General features: G+C 42.2%; 1 protein-coding gene across 1 annotated transcript; it reads right to left on the bottom strand.

Annotated features, from left to right (window-relative positions):
• Positions 1-9,701: 9,701 nt before the first annotated feature.
• On the bottom strand, positions 9,702-13,949 carry LOC135503615 (uncharacterized). Its single transcript, XM_064797247.1, has 2 exons — positions 13,498-13,949; positions 9,702-11,222 (listed from the first exon to the last, which is right to left on the bottom strand). Exons 1-2 carry the CDS (start codon positions 13,676-13,678, stop codon positions 10,582-10,584), a joined length of 822 nt encoding a protein of 273 aa, XP_064653317.1. The 5' UTR covers positions 13,679-13,949; the 3' UTR covers positions 9,702-10,581.
• Between the last annotated feature and the right edge of the window lie 96 nt (positions 13,950-14,045).

Below are 14,045 nucleotides of genomic sequence, written 5' to 3'. Positions count from 1 at the left end.
TTTTGCTATTCCGATCTATACAGCATGAATAAGGAGACAGGGGCTATTATAGTCAACATGCTGCTTTTCAGGAATTATCGGGAAATATCAAACAGTATAAATTGACAGTAACGGAAAGGACAAACCCATAGTTTGCTAATAAATTTGTGTCATTCGGAGATCAATAATGAAGAGGCTGTCGTTGCGGATCTAATCTACGGATGCAATGTTTGAATAACAGGTGATTAGTTCAGAGTAGGTTGCAAGGAAATTCGTTACCTGACTGCCATGAATAAGTAATTCGGCTTGACTGAGATGGCTGGATGGCTCTATTCGTTAGTTTATCATTTCGCCTCTAAATCGTTAATTTACCATTACGTCCGCTCGAGAATTCCTCTTGGAGTTTATCTGATCGTGAGATTGAATCTGTGAGCCGAAATTTTTCAACGGGTGGCATGGTATTGGGGATTTGCCACTACATGTATTTTGCTTTAGAATAATTTCCGATCGTTTAGACTGATCTAAACAAAAACGCAGAACCTCATCATCAAAGGTGTCGTTCTAAGATGGGTGAGGATTCTGGTCCGGCCCTGCCAAAACCTCGCCTTCCAAAGGTCTACGTGCAGCGGAAAAAGGCTCTACTTCAAGTAAAAGAAAAGCGGATGGACGAAGGAAGTAACACGTTTTCTGTTTTCGAATTAAACGACCTACGCCGGGGGAAGCAACTCTCCAGTGTCGTAGTCCCTGCCGCTCCGCGGAAAAGAGAGACTAATATTCGTGAAGTTATTCGCCTCGAACGAACTGTGACTATGGAGAGTGATGAATATGACCAGTGGGCGCGGAAGAAGCGGAGGGGGAAAGATGTCATGTACCCCGTGGTTCGCGGTGACCTGCCTAGGCAGGCTATGGAGAGTCGTTCTCTTGGCCCGCAGCCCACCCGGCGGGCCTTAGCAGTGGGGAACATGGAGCTAAATCAGCCTAACGATAACACCGACACTTCACACTCCATAGAGAAAACACTCGGAGATGGTAACGCTCTTTCAAAATCTGTGCCAAACTTTAAGACAGTTGACGAAGTATTTGATCTTTCGCCTGATTACCTTTCGAAAGCAGTCTCCGCGCGCGAAAGGGAACGTCCGACTACCAATATCCAAATCGATACCCGATCTCGTGAAAAGAAAGCCTATCAGTCAGTATTGAAAGAGAAGATTCTTGAACGTTCCAACACTATGGAAACTATTGAGACAATGGCCAATGCCAACAGACCATTTAGAGAAGGATACACTAATTCAAAATATTCACCCAAACAATTCGGTTCTGTTTATAGCAACATGTACAAAGGAGTATCTGCTCGTCCCAGTTCGAGGATATTTCCAGGACCACTGACGATCAATATATCACAGGCTGGATTACATAACAAAAAGCCTCTGACAAAACGACAGCGGAAACAGATAATTGAACACGCTACGTTGATGACAGAAACTGACACCGGGGGGCGTAGCAGTGCCGGGAGTAACGGCCATCTTGTTTCTAGTGAAAGTGGATTTGGTTCTGCAGGTAGTACTACCACCAGTATTCAGTCGTTAAACGCATTGCCAATCGTGACGATGCCTGAAGGCGACCGTTACAACACATTATTTGAAAAGAATGACAGAAGCTTTGTGAGATTTTGCTTTCCAATGTTCTTAGGTCCAAAACATCCTCCTGGACAATTCGGCGTTCCACGCCGGAAGAAAAAGAGCTCAACTTTTAGCTATATCCACATGCGTAACCCCCCTCCACCTCTAGACATCAACGAGGGTAGCATCCATGATACCAGGAACATTAGCAAGTATCTCGAGTTTCCAAATATCAAAAAGGTTCAAAACGGAACGATCACTATCCCGAATAGTCTAGCCTCGAACTTTCTACAAACCTCCCAGGAAGATATAACTTCTTCAGGTCAGAGCAACAGGGGCTGCAAAGATGGAAGTCAAACTGCGCCCTCACAGGAAAACGGTTTGACAACTGTGACGTCACAGGACTATGACTTGGTGGGTGACTCAAGGCAGCAATGGCAGAGTGATAATGATAGCGAAGAAGAGGAGGACAGTGATTAGAAGAGCAGTAGTCATCGAGAGAGTTAAAAGGGGGTTGAAAGGGGGAATATTGAGTAGTTTGAAAATAATAGTTCTCCTTACCACCACCCGTGCCAAAACCTATATACAATCGCCCTGACATAAGATCAAGCACTGTACCTCTAAATTGCTCTAATCCCATGGCAGTATGTAACCAAAAGGTAAACGTCAAACTTCTGCTTTTAATGGAAACGGTTGCCCCTACGACAGCAAGCAATTTGGATAATGGAAACTTCACGATGTAAAAAAACATCGACGACTTTTATCATTATGCCCCCGTTCGACAATGTTGGGGGTGGTGTGTTCTTGATTGGTTTCCGTTGCAGGTACTCTAACGGGAACAATTTTGCAGCTTTCGTCATGATACCGCTTTTAGATATACAAACAAGAAGGGCGTACCATAGAGATATGTAGAAAAATAATTTCATGTGAAAATCGCCTTCAGTAGGACCACGGCTCCCCAAACAATTATAAAACTGCATTCACTGATAATGAGTGTACCAAAAGCTACTTGTATTTCTACATAAAAAAATCTAAATGAAAAATCATAAGCAGCCAAAACTCAAATGCCTGTCACGTGAATGTTATGCATACTCAGATGGGTCAACTTAATGCGTCGAGATATTGGTCATAATTTAAATCCTAAAATCAACTAAAATTGTTGTTTTCTTTGGTCACTTTTAACATTTTCAACAGGTTAAAACCCTTTCCGATTGCGCCATTATAGGGAAACTCTCAAGGGATTGTACGAAAAGAACAATACATCTAAGCGCGTAATTCCGAAATTTGAAATATCCAAAATAAAAATATTTGAAAATTATAAGACCCGGGGTGGTGCTTTAGCTTATTTGTGTAGTTTTACTGGTCGTAACACTATTTCAGTTAGGTTCAGACTTCTGTGACATTGCATGTCTATGAAATCATTCTGGCCACCTCTCATTTTTCGCAGTTCCGATTCTTCACATGAGTAGTTAAGAAATCTCAGTTTCATCAGGCTGGTTCTCTTCAGCGTAGGGGTGGAAATTACGGCGCATCCATTGACAGAATCTTGGGATCTTCACCACTGTCGCTTATGAGGATTGGCCTAAAAGTGCGCGTAAAACGTCTCCTGCAACTGGCTAACTTAGTTACGACTGTGTACAAACATTCGCTAAACGCGTTTCCGAAATAGTCTGTTGTGGTTGTGGACCTGTCGCAATGTGGATAACGCCTCATTGAGGAAAACAAGATCCTGTGACAAATATGCAGAAACTCCGCAAAAAGAATAATAAGATGACGCATTAGACACTATTGGCAATTATCAAACATTTCATGAGGGAGTCATTTGACGGAAACGGTATCTTCTTACTGGTAGAAGGTGATACCGAGGTGATAATACGAACCGAATCGGGCGCACTTACGGATGTGTAACCAAGACAACGATTCACGAATAGTAATGGGCGTTGGTCATTCTACCACAACTTCAGATAGCTGTTGGTCACTTCAGTGACCGGAACTGAGTGACAATAGAAACATAAAGTGAGTAATCTCCTACCCGTTATGGACTATCACTTGGCCGAAACTTTCCGCAGTTTCAGAGGATTATTGGTGTCTTTAAATTTGTGATTGGCAAAGTTTCACGGACTACTTACTGACGGCCTGTGACTTTTCTCGGAATCTAGACAAACACTTTTGAGCATTTTCAGTAAGACTCTAGCATGACCCTTCCAACTGTCACGACCTATTGGAAAAATCCTGCGGACAAACTGATATCAAATTATGCCACATGCCCGACTATGATTCAGTGCCAAGATTCGATCACTCGGACAGTTGGTTTGAGAAACGACGAAGAAGAAGAAGAGGAATCGCTGTCATCCCAGCCGCTTTATCTGAAGCCTTCAGTTCTAACGCACGTGGAAATGGAACTGATTGAGGCCTATAACAAACGGAGAGCAGAGGATGAGGCCGCGTTGGCGAGAAGGCTCGAAGCGGCGGCGCTGATCTCGAAGAAGGAACTATCCCGGCGGGAACGTCAAGCTGATTCAATCCGGGCATACCTTGACATTGCGAAGGTTCACAAGCTGTTAGAGACCCAGAAATACCAGCAAAGGGCTCTGTTGGCGCGTAATAAGGAGGCAAAACGGAGGATGGAGATTGAAGAGAAGCGGAAGCACCTGGAGAACCAGATGAGATATCAGGCCCGGGCTTTGAATATGAGCGAGAAGGAACTGGCTGAGCAACGGGCAATCATTGGATCTGCCGAAGGAGGTACGGCATCGAGGATATCAAGCGCCGATAGCCTGGAAGCCAAGAAACGGCAGTCCTTCACCCCGGTATGTGCGCGGTTTATCTGCCTGAACCTCCCGGAAGGTATGCGTCTGAAACACAGGAAACGGTTAGAAACAGCCCGAATAGAGTTCCTCAAGCAGATGCAAGAGGACCGTACTAAAAAGATTGAGAGTAGGGCAGCGTATGTTCCACCGAACACTCCAACACCCGTGCCAATGCGGCCACCGCCGTCTCCATTCGGTACGGTGTCGCCAACGTCCCTCCGATCCTTGTCTCGGTCTCCAGGAGGACCAGATCTGGAATCCGTCCCAGATCCTCCGTTGAGGCATTTACCACTACCAACCAAGCCAATCATCAGCGTCAAAATAAAGCGTATACCGAGCACAGTTACACCACCTAGCGAGTTGAAAAGGAAGTCTGTGGGCGGAATTTTGCGGTATTTGTCGGAGAAGAGTGAGGAGAAACCACCGCGGAGGAAGATATTCCTGAAGTAATCAAACATACATGTACATGTCAGTTGGAAGGAAAGCATTTAACGTTTAGGTTTTGATGATCCGGCCGTTTCATAACGCGTGTGCTTGCAGCCTGCTGATGATGTGCTCGTATGTTATTTGTGATCTGATCTTTCGAAGTTTGTATTATAGAATATTTTCAACAAATTCCATTGATGTTATTTTATGCTTTTTACTCGCTTGATTATGTGTTTCAAATGCGTAGCGATGTCATCACAACCCTGAGGGTCGAATAAAGGTTGTTACCCAAGGTGAACGTGATTTACCGGCTATGTCATTGCCATCACTCTCAGTTAAAGAAGGACAAGCTTTATACCTACATGTATATCGACTATTAATTGCTTAAATCCCCACATTTGTCATAAATCACGCACCATTACCACAACACAAAATAGTGCTTTAAAATCGCGGACAAACTGTGTTCCTGAATAATGCCGGCGCCCATTAGAAAGTTGTCCTGCGGCGTATATAGGTCTAGCGAGACCGTTACTTTAATGTGAATGTGTACGCTATAATAATCGTTCGCAAGAGTACGGTAGAAATGAAACGTGAAATGAGATTTAATAGACTTATAAAATTACGGCATACAATCGAAAAAGTGTTTCTACCCCACACCAAAAACAAACACGATTTTGATCTTTCTTTAATTTACAAAATATTGTTGCTGAGGAAACCCTACACCTAGTAACCATTCCCACAATAGTTCTCCTACACTCCGGACGCAGTGGATCGGCTTCGCCCCTCACCCTAACGAAGTAGTCTCCCCTCGGAGATTATACAAAAGTAGTTCTCCACGCTGTTTTTTTTCGATGGTCGATGTAGGCTACTTCATCAGTGCTGTTGAAGAACATCTTCTACTGCTGCCGAAGGTACCTCCTCATTGCTTTTTAAGAATCTACATAGTCAGAGTTGATAGCAATGAACCCTTTCGTACCGTTGAAGAACAAAATCAGATCATTCTCTCATACCAGATGTTTTCAATATTATTGTGTACTTCGATATTCATTGACGTACACGTAGGAGTAAAAAACTGATAAAATCTTTCAGTGTATGACACTTTTATCCAACTTATGACAGGTTTATTAACGACGACTTGTCACAGAACTTTGTGCTACTCGAGACAATTTCTGAAGAACCTTAAAGGATAGTCGAAAGCATGTCATGATTTTCTAAGCGTCCGTGTCACCGCGGTTCACTGGTGCGATCATATAGCTCAAGTATACACACCACGACTTTCGTTTGTATATTGTTCATATCTTCATTTCGGTAACGAATATCGTGAGATTAGAAAGTCGTGTTTGTTGACATTAGACGAAATACGTCTTTACGGAAAAGACTATCGTTAAGACAAAGACCCCAAGGGATGGAAGCGGCTGGATCGTGAGCGGAGGCGTACGTACATGTATGATCCGATCCCCTCCTCAAAAGACGTTGACACTTCCCGTGTGTCACTTGATGATAAAGGAATATAGTTTATCATTCATGCATCTTCAAGCAGGTGACGTGATTTGGATGTGCTTCATTTTGTAAATTGCACCAAACAAGGTAACTTAGATGTATCTCATTCTGCACACTTGTTATTTCCCAAGTCCACTGGACGTGCTTCCTTTAGACTTGCTAACTGTCGTGCACTGGATCAGCCGTTTCTCTAAACTATCCTGCAGATAAGGTGACTCGGTTAACTTTCTAGCAGTACACGTGTTGCGTGAGCAGTTGAGCAGCAAAGTCGACTTTGATTAACTTGGATCAGCGGTCTGCTAAAACAATTGAAAGTTTCTGGCTTCAGATATATGCTTTCGATACCGGTAGGTAAAAGTGTAATCTTCTACCACTCATCCTCAAGAAACAATATTAGTTAATGAAAGTTCAAGAGTTAGTGCTTCAACATGCAACGATTTGAATTGAAGGCTGAGGTTCCGCTTGGCCTGATGCGACCTGGGTCTTCTCGGACTGGTGTTAGTCTTCCGACGCTGACAGAGTCAGAAGACGAAATTGAAGAAGAACCACTGTACGTAAACGACAGTGTAAATAGAGTGGACGTGGTTTCATCTCAAGAAAACAGTGTAAATAGCGTGGACGTGGCTTCACCACAGGCAAACGGTGTAAATGGGGTGGAGGTGGTTTCACCTCAGGCAAACGGTGTAAATGAAGTGGAGGTAGTTTCACCTCAGGCAAACTGTGCAAATGAGGTTGACGTGGTTTCGCCTCAGGCAAACGGCGTAAATGGAGTGGACGTTGTTTCACCACGAGCAAACAGTGTAAAAGGAGAGGACGTGGTTTCACCTCAGGCAAACGGCGTAAATGGAGTGGACGTGGTTTCACCACGAGCAAACAGTGTAAATGGAGAGGACGTGGTTTCACCACAGGCAAACGGTGTAAATAAGGTTGATGCGGTTTCACCTCAGGCAAATGGTGAAAATGGGGTAGAGGTTTTAGGGTACGTAGGTGTTTCACCACTTGAAGAGAGTGCAAATGAGGAGGAGGACGTTTCACCGCACACGAACGTTGAAAACGACATGGATGTTTCAGAACACGTTGACACAGAAAATGGGATGGATGGTTTGTCTCCAGTGAGCGGTGTAGATATGACGGATGAGCCACAATACCTCGTGAACGATGGAAATGTGGTGGTCGTTTCAGCAGACGCGAATACTGAAAACGGCGTGGATGTTTCTCCTCACGTAAAAAGTGTAGGTATGGAGAATCAAGGACATGTGAACGATTCAAATCGGGTGGAAGAAAATTCCCCGCACGGAAATGTTAAAAACGGCATCGATCCCTCTCCGACTAAAAGTGATGTAAACTGTGTGGTTGAGCCTCCACGAGCGGAAAATGTAAATGCTGGAGATTTATTTCCACACGTAAACGTTGTGAATGGGACGGATACTTCACGACACGTGAACAGTGTAAGTTGGTCACATGTCTCACCACAAGTAAGCGATGTAAGTAGGCGGATGGATGTTTCACACCGCCCCGAGGATGCAAATGGGAGAAATGATGTGTCACCAATAAACGCTGTGACAACACAACACGTTGCATTGGGTGTAAATGGAATGCATGCTTATGCGCCACACGTAACTGTCGCAAAAGGAATGGATATTTCTTTTCCGCGGCCAAGTAAACCTATACCAGCCTTGTTAACTTCTTTTGAGAAAGAGTTTATTGGAGAATCCGTGAAGGAAAATGTAAGAAAGCAAAGGCAGAAAGAGAGAGATTTACTTTCTGTCAGCGAGGAAAAGAGAGAACAACAACAAAGAAGCATCGATTCTCTTCACCGGAGTCTGGACATGGATAAAGTTAGGGAATACTTCGATTGGCAGCGGATGATGCAGGATAGGTTTCTTTATAGGAACGCTGAAATTCGACGGTCAAATAGCATGAAAATTAACATGATTGGTGAGGAGAAGAAGAAGCCGAAGCGTAGATTTAGGCAAGTGGATACCCAGCCGTTGTGTCCGCGGCTCTTGTCCATGGACTATCCTGCAGGAGTCAGGATCAGACTTAGGAAGAAACTGGAGGTTGAGAGGATTGAGATGCGGCGCTTGAACCCACCGGATTCTGAACGAGATCGCCCCTATCAGCCCGGTAAAGAAGACAAGCGGTCGTCTAATGCGAAGGAAGTTCTTGGAGAGCTGCCTCAGCAGAAATCGGTTGAGAAGTGGGACCCAAGGTCTGGTGGGTTCCCGCGCAGGCCTGCCGTCAGTCCTGCTTCAAGCGAAGATGGTGATGAAAACAGGCGACACGGTATACTCAGTAGACACAGCAAGGTGTCGAAAGGACACAGAACAATTGTATGGAGTGACAAGGAGCCGAGGGGTCGCAAAACTTCTTCAAACCTAAAGCGATCATTAGTACACAGTGCGAAAGGTCAGGGGCGACAAAAAGTGGTTCAGAGTCCCGATAATTTCCCTGATCCCCGCCGCACTATGTCGGCCTCCGAACCAGTTCGTCCGAAGATTGACGGCGTCCTCGAGAAAGATCTGCGCCTTCCGCCAGCTCGGAATCCAAGGGCGAGCAATCATGTGGGCCACCTTCTACCTCACGATCACGCGAGGCGCGACTCCGGCGTAGAGAGAAAGTTTATCGCAGATCTGATTAGAGAGGCGAAACAAGAGGCCAAGGACAATCCAAATATCAGGACTCGTCCGTTAGTAATTTATTTACCTTGACATTTCCCCCTTTTTGTTAAATGTATTTTTACATTGTAGTATGCCTATAAGAATTGGCAAAGACTTAGAATGCAGAAGCATATACTTGCATGCGTGTGACAGTATCAACTGATAGGGCAACTTACCGATGGAATAACAGTATGCAAGACACTTTTATCGTTAGACGAGAATGTGAAATGCAAATAATATAACGAAGAGAACTATAAGAACGCTGTTCATGTTGAAAAGACTTTTTCACGGAAAACGTGGAAGAGGTGCCCAATTTCCATTTAGATGGCGCATTGATCGATGACGAATGTTTGCCGTGTTAGAGAAAGACCGAGTCGATATCAGAGTATGTGACAATGCGGTGGCGCTGACTAGCGACAGAACGGGCTCGATATTTCCAAAGCCATTACAGACGGAATTCATTTCTTGGCTTAAAAGATACAGAGTGGAAAGATTGTGCAGTATTTAGTTTTGGGGTTTTTTTCTCCGAATCCTTGTTAAATTATAAAAGATGATTTAAGATTTGTGCGTAAAGGGAGGACTTGATGACACCATTGTACAGACCTTGGTACTCGTCGTTTGTAAGGATTGCGAAACATGTCTATTTATAAAGGAATCAACAAGATCGTACATGTGTTTGGTAATGAATTTTATTCTCCAAACAAAAGTTACGTCTAACTGACATGGTATTGTCAAAATAGAACGGGTACAGTGAAAAACATGTAACTACGTGTACATTAGATAACAATATGTTGATGTACTATAAAATTTACAAGATCATCTATCTCATTTTACATCATAATGTATGCCTATTTTTTCACGTACGATACTGTCAATATACAATTTATTGCACTATTCAACAGTGGAGAAGCTATCAATGGCATAAGCAAAGAAAGAAAGAAGTACAGGAAAATCCTTGACCGTTGCTTGGACCACCAGATCTTTGGGTTGTCTGTCGCTCTACCGTTGGGCGACTATTAAGGTTCCCTGTTTTTCTGTACTGTGCAACTACACCATTATTTGCAGCCCAGGAATATACATGTGGAGTGTTCATCAAGCAATGACTGTATAAATAACTGACAATGATTTAGAACTAACTTTCAAATTTCCGATGACCAGCAGTGCATCTTGTTCACAGTGACCTTGACCTCGCTCCTTGATCTCGTTCAATGACCTTGACCTCACTCAATCTCGAAGTCACGGTCGCTCCGTGAACAGGATGGGCTGATAGTTATCGAAGAGGCAAGTTCTGTATATAATCGTTTAAATTGCTTTCATTGCTTGATGAATATTCTTTATCAAAAAAATATTTTCAAATACCATTACAAGGTATCACACAAATGGTTTATGACAGCACCAATTTTCGGATTGAAGAAAGCAAGTCATGATCATTGCACCTTAGATCTTTTAGATCTACGACATGAGCAAAGACAATAGTGTTAAATTGTAGGCGCTGCTGTCGCGTTTTTTTTTCAATAAACAATTTGATTGTGTGGTTTTCTTCTTTTCTGCAAGTAAATTCATTCAGTTCATTTCACCATGGCCGGATCAACTGCAATTGAGCACCATTTCTCTGCTGTCGTCTGCACCACTGAAGCCCAAATGATTAATCATATTAGACAAGACAGGTCCATCATTAAGATCGAAGTAGGAGGTGGAAATCGTAGGCTGTAGAACTTCAGTCTGATTATTAGCACCGCTGATCAGTTCCAATCCTTTCTCATATCTTTCAGCTAAAAACCGCTTTCGGCGATTGATTTTATAAACACGGAGTCTTTCCTCTTCCTCAGAATCACTGTCCATCTTGAATTCCCAGCGCAGACTTTCCGCCTGCGGCGCTGAAGGCGGATAATCAAACTGTGGCACGTTGTTAGTATAGTTCAATCTGTTATATTTGGCACTTAATAGAGAGTTGTTAGCTTTTTGACACAACGATAATTTGATAGATTTCCAAACACCTTCGTCGAAGTCTGCAGCTTGGTCAGACATTTTGAGGAAGTTTTCCTTGATTACATTATCCGTCAACCATAAGGCACCATTCTTTCCTTTTTTCACATCAGTTATGTTGAGACTATCCTTGGTTATCTCATCATTCCCTGAGCTTGTAGCTGTCGACGTGCTGGATGAAACCTTCTTGAAACTGCCGTTCTTAGTGAATGCAAAATGATTGGCGATATCTGAATCTGGACCTACAAAGACAAATTATAGGAATTTAGTCGAGGACGCTTTGAACTTTACAAAAACCGAAGGTGTTAGCCAAGAATGATGTTTAACTGTATGAACAAGTAGAGTACTTCGACCCCTGCAGAGAAAACGAACGGGAAAGTGTATTCCAGACCACGTTAAACTGTCTGAACTAGATGTGTACCTACGAAGACTAAGAAAAGGACCCGTGTTAGTCCACGGTAATTGCGCTTTTGGAACTGTCTGAAGCTGGCCCTTTATACATGTAGAGCCTAAGACGCTGTCAGTTATTGTATTTCTCAAGATTTTGAAATATATAATTTTCTTCCAAAGTATAGCCATTCATGAGACATTTTAAAACTGGCTGAGAGAGAGATATGCCAGAGCGTTTAACTCTCTCTTCACATGGGATTTCATGTATAATCTATACGATTAGTAAATACTTCTTTGTAATTTGATATCATTAAACCTGGCGTTACAGTAAATATTTTTCGCTAGAACCTTAAATGTGCGACTAAAGGGCTAGCTTAGTTCCAGATTAGAGATTAATGATCCCTCCAAAGCTAAAGCATTTTCATTGGATTTGTTCAGCAGTATAATACAAAATGAGCATGAAAATTAATGATCGTTATACCAAGCATTTGGCCGACCAGTTGACATTTAATGATGACATAGAACCTGGCGTAGGCCTATACTGTTTTTCAAAACGACATGTATACATAGATTCAATTAAAAACTGTATGTCGAACAAAACAGCCCGAATCCATCAACCGTCAGAGAATATTTTATGATGCATGTTTCCTTAGCAACGGCTTTTAAATCAATTGACAGGCCATTGGATTCCATTGACTGATTAGATCCTGATTGCATTGCACATTTTCTCTATGTTTAAGGTGGTGAAATGCGCAGTCTTTTGAATGATAACAGTCACTGTCAGTCGAAAATTCGTATATCTGTCAAACGCCACTCCCCAAGAAGATAATGACTACTTCTAATTTTAGCCCTCAGATGCCCAGAAAACGGCTTTTTCACCAATAGAAGTGAATTGGCACTAAAATTTCCATTTTTGTTTTGAAAGGACCCCTACTCGTTTCGAAGATTATACCATCGCGGCTCTCTATTATGAGGTTCGTCTGTGATCACCAAAATGTTCTTATGAATATTTATTCACGAAAAGCATTATCAGAAAGTACACAAGGTTATTACAGTAAGCAGGTGGACAAGGTGTACACGTTTTATATCTGTTATATAGGCATCTGTCTCTCTAGAAAATACCAAGAAAGTCAGTCAGTGTTTTGTGTTTTTCACAGATACCAATATAACCAAGGAAGCTTATGCTGTTCTGCTTTCGTGTGTGAATAGCATTTACTATATATTTGGAGCAAGTCAAATTGTGAATTGAGACTTTGATTTATTGTGTATAATCTTGTTGTAATTTGATGGAGAATCTGGTCGATTTTAAAAACTAACTCAGGTACATCAACATGTATTTCAAATTACAATCCAAACAAGTTGGATTGGATTGAGACGTTGGCCTTCCAATCCATATTTATAGCTAAGATCGTGAAACAGAGTTCTGGCATGATCAGTAGCTTATAAGCAATATCGGTAGTAATTTCAAAGAATAAAAAAATGCTGACAATTAATCAATACTTCGCGAGAGAATGAACATGGTATCTCGGCATGTTTGAAGGCAGCCTGAAGGTAATCACCTGTCATGCCTTCTTCACTTATTGACATTTAAGAATACAAATACACACAAAGCTTAGGCCTACTGGTATGCTGTTATGGCTGATATAGTCGTATCTTAATACAGCGCATGAATCATTGGAAAATAATGTTTTCAAATATCTACAGGACACACAGTGTATAGCACTTATTTCTTTTCACAAGATGTATGAATGATTCAATAAGATCAATGATATTCGTTATGCATGCTCCATTTAGGTATCATGATAAAAGCTTGTAAAGAAGCGGGTCATGAAAACAAGTTTTCTTTGCAAAGACTTACAATAGACAGTGTCAGTGACATGATGGAATTCCCTTTGGCTATTATTTCTAAGCTATGGACAGGAATAGGCCCACAACAGTACATGATGTATCATCAAGACAGTAGAGATTAGAGATCCATCTTAACCCATACTTGCTATCATGGGTTACTTTATTTATTTCGTCAGTGAAAGAATCGTAAAGCAAGGCAATGCAGTGAGAGAATCAGAGATTTGAAAAGCAAGGCAAAACATGAGATAAGAAATAGGAACGATGAAGACATGTTCTTACCAGTATCTTGTAAACTCAGGTTAGAAATTAAAGTCGCCACATCGTTGTCTCTCTCAAGATATTGCTTCTTCCTTGTTTTATTTTTCTTTGGACGTTTTGACTTTTTTCCTTTCTCGTTTCCAGCATTGCCAATGCCATTATTGCTTCCCCTGCGCTGTTTCGGATTCTGTTTGCCATCCATAGCGTCGAAAATGGAGGAAAAAGTCAATATGAGTTGTCTGCTCAAAGAACAACCAGTGTTTCAACGCATGTCGTCTGCTCAAGGACTTCACATTGACAGCTATAGAGTCACACGTGAACGATTCCATTCATGACAAACCAACCAGGAAGTAAAACCTCTTCACTCAGTATCCAAACATTTGTACACTGGCGCGTTCATATCGAGTGCAATATTTTGCTATTGAGTTGGGCACAAAGTACTCGTTTAAATGTAAAATTCAACATATATACACATTTGATAATGGGTTGTTGTAAAAATGTCCTTTTCAAACCTGCGGAAATCAAGTTGTAGTTGTTAGCGTATTAACTATTGGTTTCCTTAGCAACAG

This window comes from Lineus longissimus, chromosome 2 (genome assembly GCF_910592395.1).
Source record: "Lineus longissimus chromosome 2, tnLinLong1.2, whole genome shotgun sequence".
In the NCBI taxonomy this organism is placed as follows: domain Eukaryota; kingdom Metazoa; phylum Nemertea; class Pilidiophora; order Heteronemertea; family Lineidae; genus Lineus; species Lineus longissimus.
This window is presented reverse-complemented; position numbering and strand designations above follow the sequence as displayed.

What these genes read in the sequence shown, in the direction of transcription:
- LOC135503615 (XM_064797247.1), bottom strand. Translation starts at nt 13,678, where the DNA reads ATGGATGGCAAACAGAATCCGAAACAGCGCAGGGGAAGCAATAATGGC. An exon ending in CCTGAGTTTACAAGATACTG is followed by an intron (nt 11,223 to 13,497) that starts GTAAGAACATGT and finishes TTGTCTTTGTAG; the next exon opens with GTCCAGATTCAGATATCGCC.